A 12,500-nucleotide genomic window follows, 5' to 3' on the forward strand; every position below is an offset into this window, starting at 1 on the left:
CACACACACACACCACACACACCACACACACACACACACACACACACACAGCACACACACACACACACACACACCACACACACACACACACACACACACACACACACACTCATCTCTCTCTAATCACATCCACATAGAGGCCATTTCGACAAAGAGAATCCACACCCAGTCTTTTTCAGACATTTTCTCTTTGTCCCTCTTTCTCTCTCTCTCTTTCTCTGTCTTCCTGACTCTCTCTCTCTCTCTCTATCCTCTCTCTCTCTCTCTTTCTCTGTCTTCCTGACTCTCTCTCTCTCTCTCTCTCTCTCTCTCTCTCTTTCTTTTTCTGTCTCTCTCTCTCTCTCTTTCTTTTCCTGTCTCTCTCTCTCTCTTTCAATGTCTGTCTCTCTCTTCCTGGAAAATAATTGTCGAGCGCAACACAACAAAGAACCTTCCACCTGCTGAGACTAGACCTGAGGCAATAACACCTCCTCCTCTCCCATCCCTCACAGGACCAGTGTGTGTGTGTGTGTGTGCGTGGTGTTGTCTCGGTGTTGGAGGGAGAGCGTTAGGGTACTAGACTGGGGTATTAGCAAGGAAACACCCATCTCTTTCCCAGCATCGTACTACTACTACTATCATACTATCATATAACAGCCTGTACTACTGACACACACACACACACGCACACACACACACACACACACACACACACACACACACACACACACACACACACACACACTCTAGTCCGGCTGAAATTTCAACTCCATGGAAAATCCATACTGATACACGAACAATCATTATGATATCCTGGTCCAGAGTCCAATCATCTGCCTTTCCCTGTATACTACATACCTAGAGTACATACTACAATATTACTACGGTTTTGATATACTACAGTGATAACACAATAATACTACGCTGATACTACAGTAATACTACAATAATACTTAAGTTATAGAAGTATATGTTATGGAAAACTCGCTTTGGACAAAAGTGTCTGCTAAATGACTGTAATGTAATGTAATATTCCACCCATTACTGCTGTGTGTCATTAGCTGTGGAGACGGCTGTCTAATCACATGACTGTGGGTGAACCTCTCAGATTAATATCCAGATTATCCAGACTCAGATGCCTCCACTGTACAGTATATAAATATATAAACATACTGTAAGTAGGCAGACAGAGCAGCGTCGTTAGAGAAACGATGATTCAGCTGGTCTTGATGAGACGAGGGGAGCAGAAGATGAGAGATTGACTGTACTGTACATATGGCGGGTGTGTTACAGTGTTAATTATGAAGACTTTTATGATGATGACGGTGCGCTTAATGGCAACAAATTATACAAATTATAGTATGATGGAACTGTGCACGATGATTACAATTACGACAGCGATTACGGCGAGTATCGTAACGACGATGACGACGATGAAGACGTCTCACCCTCACGTTCCTCTTGATGATCTCGCGGGTCATGAGCACGCGCCCCTCCGACAGGTCGATCCCGGCCAACGGCACCAGCGCCTCGCCGATGACCTCGTCGCGGGAGAAGCGGTCGAAGCTGAGCACGTTGAAGTGCAGGTGACAGCTCGGGCACGCGGGCGCGCGGCACGCCGTAGAAGCTGAACGTCTCGTCGAAGGCGGGGTCCAGCGTCTTGCGGAGGACGCGCGTCTTGACGCGGTGCTTCCTCTCCGGCAGCAGGGTCAGCTTGACGTAGGGGTCGGAGGTGAGCGAGTGCTCGTCGGTGGGCGTTAGGCCGCGCGCCTCCTTGATGTGCACCACGAAGGCCTTCTTTCCGCCTGGTAGTCCAGGGAGAAGGACAGGGTCCCCAGGCTGGCGTCCTGCGCCTCCTCCGCGCCTCCTCCCGGGGGGGTTCCTGGGGGGCCGGGGTGGGGGCGTGGCTGGACAGGCTGCTGCAGGAGGAGGAGGCCAGGGGTCAGAGAGGAGGGGGCGAAGCCCCCCGGATGGGGGGGACGGCGGCAGCTCCAGATCCGGGGAGCTGCGGACTTTAGCCTGGTTCTGGTTGTGGTTCTGGTTGTGGTTCTGCGGGTTCTTGGTGAAGTTCCCGTTCAGGTCCCTCTTCTCCAGCTCCAGGTGCAGCGAGCCCCGCCCCCCCCCGTCGGGCTGGGGGACGTCTGCTGCCTGCAGTTGCCGTTGACGTCGGTCTTGGCGTCGTTGCCGGGGACGACGGTGCCGGCGGTGGCGGCGGCAAACTTGTTCTTGCCGCCGAGGCTCTCCAGGTAGATGTCCGCCCCCTTGAGCATGTGCACGAACTTGTAGGGCGGTGCATTCTGGGACTTGGAGTTCTTTCGCTGGCAGCAGATCCAGGCGAAGATGGAGACGCTGAAGACGAGGCCGAACACACTGACCACCCGCTACGCTGACCGGTACCTCCGCTATACGGGGGGGGGGGGGGTGGTAGGAAGGAAGGATGGAAGGAAGGAAGGATGGAAGGAAGGAAGGAAGGAAAGAAGGAAGGATTGAAGGCAGGAAGGAAGGAAGGAAGGAGGGGGAGGAAGGAAGGAAGGAGGGAAGGGGAGGAAGGGAGGAAGGGAAGGAGAAAAGGAAGGAAGGAAGGAAGAGGAAGGAAGAAGGAAGGAAGGAAGGAAGGAAGGAAGGAAGGAAGGAAGGAAGGAAGGAAGGAAGGAAGGAGAAAAGGAAGGAAGGAAGGAAGGAAGGAATGGATGGGAGGAAGGAAGGAGAGGAAGGAAGGAAGGAAGGAAGGAAGGGAAGGAAGGGAAGAAGGAAGGAAGGAAGGAAGGAAGGAAGGAAGGAAGGAAGGAAGAAGGTAGGAAGGAAGGAAGGACAGGAGTGAAAGATAAGGAAAGGGGTAAGGAGAATTGAGGGAAGGAAAAGGGAACAAGGAGAGAGGGGATGGAGAAGGAGAGGGCGGAGACAAAAACAAAGCACATGTATGAATCACATTGTAGTCATGCCGTATTCATATGTAGGTTCCATCACAGCTAGTCCTACTGTTATTGTAGTTCTATAGTAGTTGGGCTGAGTGCTGACGGGCTGCACCAGAGAGCGCTCACCATGTTGATGACAGGCAGACTGACGCTGTCCTGATTCACTAGTAACAGCAGCCAACAGCATCTGACCCATATGACTCTATGTATCCATGTGGATTCATCATAATCAAGACCATATACAGTCCGAATGATGGAGAGAGAGAGAGAGGGGGAGAGAGAGAGAGAGGGAGAGAGAGGGAGAGAGAGAGAGAGAGAGAGAGTGGGGGGGGAGGGAGAGAGAGAGGGGGGGGAGAGAGAGAGAGAGAGATGGAGAGATGGAGATATAGAGAAGGAGAAAGAGAGAGAGGTCTCCAGAAGGGTTGGGCATCGCCCATCACCCTCTTGATTACCACAGAGTCATGTGGAATTGTAAAACTTTATTGAATTAGCTCCAAAACAGACTGACAATTCTGGCTCCCAGCCCAATGGCGTCCTCCTAGGCTACAACCACACCCCTGTTTTATTCTCTTAATAAACCCAACGAAAGGAAAGCTGTTATGAAATCAAAATGATAATGTTATAATGAAACAATTTGGATTTTAAAGCTACAATGCAGATCACAGGTGGATGTAATATCTGTACAGTAGTGAGCTGTTATTGAATCGGCCTTGTAGCATCAGTAGGCTACGCTGCCACGAAGACAGTTTCATCGATTGTGCAACAGCAACCCCACCTCTCTGCCACACACACACACACACACACACACACACACACACACACACACACACACACACACACACACACACGATTCTCCTGCAGTGAAAACGAAGTCCTCCTCTAGGGATTCAACTGGAAATTTCCTACAGTGAGGGGGCGCCCAATGGAACTACACACACACACACGCACGCACACGCACGCGCGCACACACACAGAGCAGGAATCCACTCATGTGACACAGTGATCCAGGGGGCTCCTATGATACCAAAAACAGCTGATTTAACCAATCAATACAAAATATTGACCCTAAATCATCCGTTCTACCAAGAAAATGAATGGTAGCCTATTCTAATTCCCGTGGCACGCGCACTATATAAACGCCCTATGGAGAGCGTGACGTGTCCGTTCAGCCTACTGCTAATAATGATATTATTAACATTAACTATAATAATACTTAATTTATAATCGTATACATTCTATTTGTTAAGAAAATCAAATTAAAGCACGGATTGAATGTGCGCGCGAGGAGCAGAAAGCAGAACGTCACAGGGGGGTAACGGGCAGACGGACGAGCTCGCGCGGGTGGCCCAAACCCTCCACCTGCTGTAAACGCACACGCTCCAATCCCCCAGAAACAGGTGCTTTCCCCCCGTTTCCCCCCCACGACCTCCCACTCCCGGTAGTTTGGTTTTTTAACTTACCGATCTGCTCCGTTCCTTCCTCAAACACCGGAGCCATGTTTCCTGCGCGCGCGCTCTGTCCAAGGTGCTGAAACGGTGCGCGAGGCTTCCGCTTAGTCCACCGCTCAACCAACCGTCTCTCTCTTCCTCCTCCTCCCCGGTCTATCTCCTCGACTGAGAGTAGCTTCTTGGTTTTGATTATCTTGAATAATTAATTCGTATCGTGTTTAATAATTCAAACGTCGTGTTCATTCGGTAGGTACGGCGGGAGGGTGATAAACGGCGGTAGACTTGTTTCCGTTCCCTGCGCTGTTGTCGCCCTGCTCGTGTTGCCGCTCTGCCGCTCCGAGGGTTTTCTGAGGCGGCACCACCCCGCTCACCGCCCTCCTCCCTCCTCCCTCCTCCCTCCTTCCTCCTTCCTCCCTCCTCCCTCCTCCCTCCTCCCCTCCTCCCTCCTCCCTCCTTCCTCCTCCCTCCCCCCTCCTCCATCCTCCCTCCTCCCTCCTTCCTCCTCCCTCCTTCCTCCTCCCTCCCCCCTCCTCCCTCCTTCCTCCTCCCTCCTCCTTCCTCCTCCCTCCTCCCTCCCCCCTCCTCCCTCCTCCCTCCTCCCTCCCCCCTCCTCCCTCCCCCCTCCCCCCTCCTCCCTCCTCCCTCCCCCCTCCTCCCTCCTCCCTCCTCCCTCCTCCCTCCTCCCTCCTCCCTCCTCCCTCCTTCCTTTCGTTCATCGCCGCTGACGTAGTTGTGACGATCGCCCGCTGTGAAATCACTGTCTCGGTGAAACCGCGCGACAAGCAAAGACCCGGTCAATTTCACTTGATTGACTGTTTGTCGATGAAGCGCACGTTCGTGTGTGTGTGTGTGTGTGGGAGAGAGAGAGAGAGAGAGAGAGAGAGTAATAGGTCTAGAAACCCTGATGATTATAGATCCCAGGTTATATGAACCCCCTTGTGCCACCGTTGACCTGGACACCAGGAGCTGGTGGCTTGTCTTTGAAATCGAGAGTTTAAAGTCCCTATTCACACACCAATGGCGGCAACTGCTATGCAAGGTGCTAGCCTGCTTATTGGAAGCAATTTTGGGGTTCAGTGTCTTTGCCCAAGGACATGTGGACAGGAGGAGCCGGGATTCGAACCGCCGACCCTACGATCGTTGGACGACCCGCTCTACCTCATGAGTCACAGCCACCCCTGCTGCTAATACAGTCTTTATGTTACCCTCACTTGGTTTTGTGGGATGCATATTGTTATGGGATGCATATTGTTATGAGATGCATATTGTTATGGGATGCTTATTGTTATGAGATGCATATTGTTAAGGGATGCTTATTGTTATGGGACGCTTATTGTTATAGGATGCTTATTGTTATGGGATGCTTATTGTTATGGGATGCACATTATTATGGGACACACATTGTTATGTGACGCACATTGTTATGACACAGTTGCATTTGTGAACCGTAGGCTGTGGCCACGCTGTTGAGCTAAAGTAAATGTTTAACTAAATTGAAAAGTTCTCATCATTGGATATGAACAGGAGGCACCTCAGCCGGCAGCGTTTTTGTAAATATTCGATTGGAACATGACTTGATGCCTCGGGACACAGCGCTGAGTTAGCGCTCTGGTGAAAACATGTCTGGGGTTTTTCAGATATGAGTTAATGTGCCAGAAGGGGGAGGGGCATATGAAACAGGCTGAGCGGTAAACAAAACTTAAGGACACAGCTGTATGCCTCTCATTAGTCCCCCCACCACACACACACACACACACACACACACACACACACACCTGCTCTACGCTACACCCTTACGAACGCACGCACCCATACACACATCAGGTCAGGACCTGTTTTCCATGTTTTGACGGGAGATTAGAAATACAGTTGTTTGCTTGTTGGCAGGTTCACTCTTAGATAGGAGCAGGTTCACTCTTAGATAGGAGCAGGTTCACTCTTAGATAGGAGCAGGTTCATTCTTAGATAGGAGCAGGTTCACTCTTAGGTAGGAGCAGGTTCACTCTTAGGTAGGAGCAGGTTCACTCGTAGGTAGGAGCAGGTTCACTCTTAGGTAGGAGCAGGTTCACTCTTAGGTAGGAGCAGGTTCACTCTTATGTAGGAGTAGGTTCACTCTTAGGTAGGAGCAGGTTCACTCTTAGGTAGGAGCAGGTTCAATCTTAGGTAGGAGCAGGTTCACTCTTAGATAGGAGCAGGTTCACTCTTAGTTAGGAGCAGGTTCACTCTTAGGTAGGAGCAGGTTCAATCTTAGGTAGGAGCAGGTTCACTCTTAGATAGGAGCAGGTTCACTCTTAGTTAGGAGCAGGTTCACTCTTAGGTAGGAGCAGGTTCACTCTTAGATAGGAGCAGGTTCACTCTTAGGTAGGAGCAGGTTCACTCAAACAAGGTTCAAAAACAAGTTACAAATAAATCTCATGCGGGTAGATGGGAGCCCATTTCTCCTAGACTGTTATTGTCTATCATGTGCATGGACTGTTCCAGTGAGCAGCCCATGGCCCCTCCAGCCTGACTGGCTCAGTGGGTGGGGATGGTCCTAGACTGACCCCTGCTGGTCAAACCGTATAATGCAGTTTCACAGAGATGTGGTTGAAGACATCTGCTGTGTTGTTTTCTGCTGATGGAGTAGGCTAGTGGTCACTCTCTCTACTGAATGGCCGACGCGCCGAAGTCAAAACACATGTTTAAAGAAAAGTATCACACCAGTTCAGAGTCAACCACAGGAACATGACTAAGAAGGGCTGAAACAACGGAGGTCTTCAAGCGAGACCTCAAGACGTACCTTTTCGACCTAGCCTACAACCACTAGCTAGGACCTTGAGACACAGAAAGGCAGCCTCAAACCTACCTGTGAATCCTCTGTATACATTGATACTTGTCCTGCTATGCAATGTATGTATATCAAGTAGTGTACAGAAGCTGGTTATCCTGAAACAGGCTTGTTCTGACTGTTGTGTTGCTTCAATGACTCACTGTGCTACTAACCGTTTTTCTGTCTCCCCTAGTGTCTCTCTCTCTCCCTCCTATCCTCTAACCAGGTCCAGTGTCAGCTGCGGAGCTGTGGATATCGTAGTATTTAGTACACACACACATGTACACACAAGACACACATCAGTCCACATCCGGCTTTGGCCTGGACCTGATGCTCTTAGCCTTTCTTGCTCTTAGCCTTTCTTGCTCCGAAAACTTAATTTAAACTTAATTTACTATTATTTATTGTTCTTTAAATGTTCTTAGCCATTAGACAAATATATTCCAGGAGCCTGCCCCAGGTCGCCTGTTTCAATATCTGTGTGGTCTGAATGACTCTATGTGCTACTAACCCTGCTCTGCCTTCCCTCTGCCTTCCCTCTCCCTGGTGCCTCTCTCTCTCCCTCCTATCTTCTAACCAGGTTCAGTGGATGCCCCACTGTCACCAGCAGACCTCACGAAGTCCGATAGATACCCCTGTGTCTACTGTGGATGATGTAGCATGTCCGTAGAATATTCTCTCCCCTATGATGTTTTTAGCCTCTCTCACTCTGAAATGTAATTCAATGCAATGTATTGCTTCATAAATGTTCTTAGCCGGTAGACAAACATACTCCTGGAGCTTGCTCGATCGCCTTGTTGAGAGGGGTCAGGGAAGAATTTTTACAGCTCACTTTTCTGGCCCCCGGGTGATTACTGTTTTTTTGCTTCCCTCTGGAATATGTAGGGGTGGGATGTCTGCCCACCTCCCTTGTTCTCTGTAAAGCGCATTGTGTTGCCTCTGGGTATGAAATGCGCTATATAAATAAAGCTTTGATTGATTGATTGATTGACTCTTGTCATCATCCTAAAGTGGGCCGTATCTGAGTCGGTTCTCAAACTGGTTCCGACAGTCGTCTGTGTAAAATGGTGGCGAGAGGATGCACCCTCTGATGATGATGATGATGATGATGAGAGCTCCGCTGACAATCACATTCACCCTCTCACTCTGGCTTCTGTTGGTGAGGACATCCAGGACCAATCACCCATTCACCCTCACACTCCAGGATCCAGCCCACTGTACTAGAGTCAATAACAAAATGTTCAGCCAAGTTCATTAACTGGTGTTGGAAGCTGATGAAAAGCTTGGCGTGAGTTTTCTGCTTTCCTGTCCCTTTCGATGACTGATTAGAAGGTTGAGTGTGGACATCGTGTGACGACAGCATCCTGTTCACCCTGCTTGGCCCTACAGTATCGTATGTCGACTGAAACGGATCAATGTTGGGTTCTGTCCAGGAGTAGCCTGCATTCTTGATGAATGACAACTGACATAACCTGCTTGCGTCTGCAGATTGCAAGAGATGAGAGGGAGAAGAGAGTGAGAGAAAGATAGCTAAGGACTGATGGCATCAAAGAATGTGTTTTGAAACGTAATTGTAGGCCTACACCTTTCCTCGTGCATGATAATGCTTGTAAATCATGTGACTGGACACTTCTTTTTCTCCTAATGTGCACAGAGAAGGGTAGAAAATAGATAATCATACTATTTTAATACTATAGTATTTATTGCTTAAATATAAGACAGTGATGCATACTTTATACTCTATTTCGTTTTGCTCTCTTTTACGGCTTGCTTTGGTGCTACATTGTTTTCAGCTGTAGATGGTTACTAATCAGAACGATTATCAGTGATTAATCGCCAGGTACAGTCAGCTAGAGCATAGACTACTGTACATTATGCTCTTGTGTTGCAGTCACGTTTGAAAGTGCTAGACTGTAGCTTTGACTGATGTAAAATGCATAGATAATTCATTAATAATATAGCACATGTGCGCACGAACACACACACACGCACACACACACACACACACACACACGCACACACACACACACACACACACACACACACACACAGCCCTCTATTTGAGTTCTTCATGGTGTTGAGAGCCATGCTATCTGAGGGCTGTATCTTCCCAGCGGTGATAAACGATGTTGATCATCTGGTGTTGAGTTTCCATTCTTGTCTCAGAACAGGACTTTAACACAACAGAGAAACTACAGCTACAGGACAGCATAATCATCCATAATTATAAGCATAATCATCCATAATCATAAGCATAATCATCCATTGAACACAGACAAACACTCAGTAGGAGGTAGGTAGCTTTTTATTTACACAAAGCGTCATTATCTCTCTCTTTTTCACACACACACACACACACACACACACACACACACACACACACACACACACACACACACACACACACCACGGTCAAACAAAAGCTCCATACGTATTTAGGTATTTAAGAACAAATGTACAGTTTTATCATCGTCGTCATCATCATATATAAATTATAAAAATAAAAGCTCAGAATCCTACATATCTTCACTGTACACCGTTTTCATTACATATTTAAATGAGTCAAAGAGTGAACGAGGGAAAACTGTGGACAGAGTTATAATCACTGGATTCTTCTGGGTTTCAATAAGAGAGAGAGAGAGAGAGAGAGAGGGAGAGGGAGTGGGAGAGAGAGAGAGAGAGAGAGAGGGAGAGGGAGAGGGAGAGAGGGAGAGGGAGGGAGAGGGAGGGAGAGAGGGAGGGAGAGAGAGAGAGAGGGAGGGAGAGAGGGAGAGGGAGAGAAGGAGAGGGAGAGAGAGAGGGAGAGAGAGAGAGAGGGAGAGAGAGAGAGAGAGAGAGACCAACATGCAGAGCAGGAGAGAAATCCACACACGTACCATTATTTTTTGATATCCAGCTCAGTGCTGAACAGAAAAGGAAAAGCTCCATTCCCATCATCCACCACGGGCCACAACTGAGAGAGCAGAACGAAGGGACACAGTGGTGCAGTGGCGCCCCCTAGCGCCCAGGGGAGCACACTGCAACACAATACAACTACTGACCATCCAGGTACAGTATCAAACTGGACATACAGGCAGAACAACACGGTCAGGAGAAGAGAGGAGGATGGGAGGAGAGGAGAGGAGGGAAGGAGGCAGTATTTAAACAGGTGTATATACGGCTATATCAGCTTACATCCTTCATCAACATTGACCTTGACCTTACAGGATGACCCCAGGTCAGTACAAACGGTTAATGTTCAGAACTGAACCGACAGAGTGCTGAGTAAGTAGTAACTTGTCTTCTTCTTCTTCTTCTGTAGAAAAACACATTTTTTCTTAGCAGGGTTGAACAGTCCACAGCACGTACAGACACACCTTCAGCCAGAAACAGGGACTACAGGAGAATACTCTAGATGCAAACATTTAGCATCTTTGTTTCTTTTTCTTTCTTTCTTTCTTTCTTTCTTTCTTTCTTTCTTTCTTTCTTCCTTCCTTCCTTCCTTCCTTCCTTCCTTTCTTTCTTTCTTTCTTTCTTTCTTTCTTTCTTCCTTCCTTCCTTCCTTTCTTTCTTTCTTTCTTTCTTTCTTTCTTTCTTCCTTCCTTCCTTCCTTCCTTCCTTCCTTCCTTTCTTTCTCTCTTTCTTTCAGTGCCCTCCTCTCCTCCTCATCTCGTTAACTTTGGTGGCTGGTGAGTCCGTAGCGAAAGCCGGTACATTGCTCTCTCATTGGCCGTCGCGCTCACAGGAACGGAATATAAGGTCGTCCAATCACAATCAGCTATTATCGCTACCAAAGGTCGGCTGGAGTTAACAATGTGCAATGATTGAACCCTATTGGGTGGCAGTGGTTGTCACTCAAAAGCTGGGGAGCCAATGGGTGCGTTGAACCGCGCGTTAATCCCGGGACATCTACCCATACAAGGAATGCCAACATCTACACTGTACTGTATACTAAATGTCAATGAAAATAGCTTTCAAATACTTGTATTTGAATGAGGTTTGGTGTAGAGAGGATCTCGACTGTGGCAGTGGTTACAGCTGTGATTACATCAGGAAGAGAGGGTGACACAGTGGCGTCACCAACACAAACACACACTGTAAGATTACATCATATTTGGATTGAGATTTTTCCTCTTCTTCGAAGCCTTGACCTTTGAACTTCCTGACCTCTTCTCTCACCTCCGTGACAGCACAATCATGGCCATTGTAGTCCTTCTGACAGCTTAGTGTATATATATTCGTAGTTCATCAGCCATGAAAGGCCTGGAGGTGAGAGGCTGACTCGGGGAGGAGTCGTGCCTGGGATGGGTGCAGTCTGCCTGGGCACAGCGTGGCTCAGGGGCCCCTCTCTGGCTCCCGGCCCCTGGAGCTTTGGGACTTTGACTTTATGTTGAGGAAAGAGATGGATAGATAGAGAGAGAGAAAGAGAGAGAGAGAGAGTATGGCTTTTCTCTGTCTACAGTATGATATGTGTAGACTGTCTTGAAGTGGTCTCTCTCTCTCCTCATCTCTCCTTCACATGTGAAGGGAGCACACGCAAGTCTACACGTATGTGCGTGTGCAGCAACAGTAGAAGTACTTAACAAGGACCTCATCCCAACTAATGTCTCTCTCGTATGTCTTACACGCACTCTAACACGCCAGTCCCGTCTTCCTGTCACACCTCACCTCCGGCCAACGCCCGGTCCCTGGGTCACGCGTGTGTCATATGTGTGTCATATGGAGCTCTCCTCGCAGCGTGCGAGCGGCGCCGGGCACTTGAAGGCGACGATGGCGGCCATCTCCTCCTCCAGTCCCTTCGTCAGCTCCCCAAGCCCCTCCCCCAGCCCCTCGTCCTCTTCACCCCCGTCTCCCCCCGCCCTCTGCCTCCCCCTCTCTCCTCCTCCTCCTCCCTCCCTTCTCCCCGCCTCCGGCGCCGAACGGGAGGCGGCTAACGCCAGCTTCAGCCCGCCCCCGACCCCGCCCCCGACGCCGGACGCGTTCGAGTTGGCGTTGGCGTAGCCGCCGTTGCTGTTTCCGTTCCCGTTGCCGTTGTGGTGACGGAGGAGGAGGCCGCCGCCGTAGAGACCGCCGTTCCCGGTGTGGGCGCCGCCCCCGCCGCCGCCGGCGTTCCCGTTCCGCGTCTCGGTCAGCGGGAAGCCCTCGGACAGCAGGCTGGCGCTGCTGGGGGACTGGGGCGTGGTCGACGACCCCAACAGGTCCCGCCCCTTCCCTGAGGAGAGGGAGTTGTCGCCGCCCCCGCCGCCGCCTCCCGGGCGCACGCCGCCGCCGCCAATGCCGCGCAGGGTCAGGAAGTGGAGCAGGACGCCGCCGGAGATGGCGCCCAGACTGAAGCACAGGATGTAGACGGCGAGTAGGTGGCGCCCGGTG

General features: G+C 49.9%; 1 protein-coding gene and 1 pseudogene across 2 annotated transcripts in view; both read right to left on the reverse strand.

Moving 5' to 3' along the window:
- Nucleotides 1–1,427: 1,427 nt before the first annotated feature.
- LOC311329495 (synaptotagmin-4-like) lies at nucleotides 1,428–4,391 on the reverse strand (annotated as a pseudogene). The gene is made up of 2 exons: nucleotides 4,355–4,391; nucleotides 1,428–2,381 (listed from the first exon to the last, which is right to left on the reverse strand). The product of its transcript is annotated as a synaptotagmin-4-like (transcript).
- A 7,454-nt stretch (nucleotides 4,392–11,845) lies between these two features.
- The window catches only part of sema4f (sema domain, immunoglobulin domain (Ig), transmembrane domain (TM) and short cytoplasmic domain, (semaphorin) 4F), a gene marked incomplete at both ends in the record, with an annotated part of 3,558 nt that continues 2,903 nt past the window's right edge, over nucleotides 11,846–12,500 (reverse strand). The window contains 2 exon segments of the mRNA XM_084463335.1: nucleotides 11,846–12,007; nucleotides 12,089–12,500. The exon segment at nucleotides 12,089–12,500 is cut by the window's right edge and continues 98 nt beyond it. Of these exon segments, the coding sequence (XP_084319461.1) occupies nucleotides 11,846–12,007; nucleotides 12,089–12,500 (574 nt within the window).

This window comes from Borostomias antarcticus, assembly GCF_949987555.1.
Source record: "Borostomias antarcticus genome assembly, contig: scaffold_870, whole genome shotgun sequence".
Taxonomy (NCBI): Eukaryota; Metazoa; Chordata; class Actinopteri; order Stomiiformes; family Stomiidae; genus Borostomias; species Borostomias antarcticus.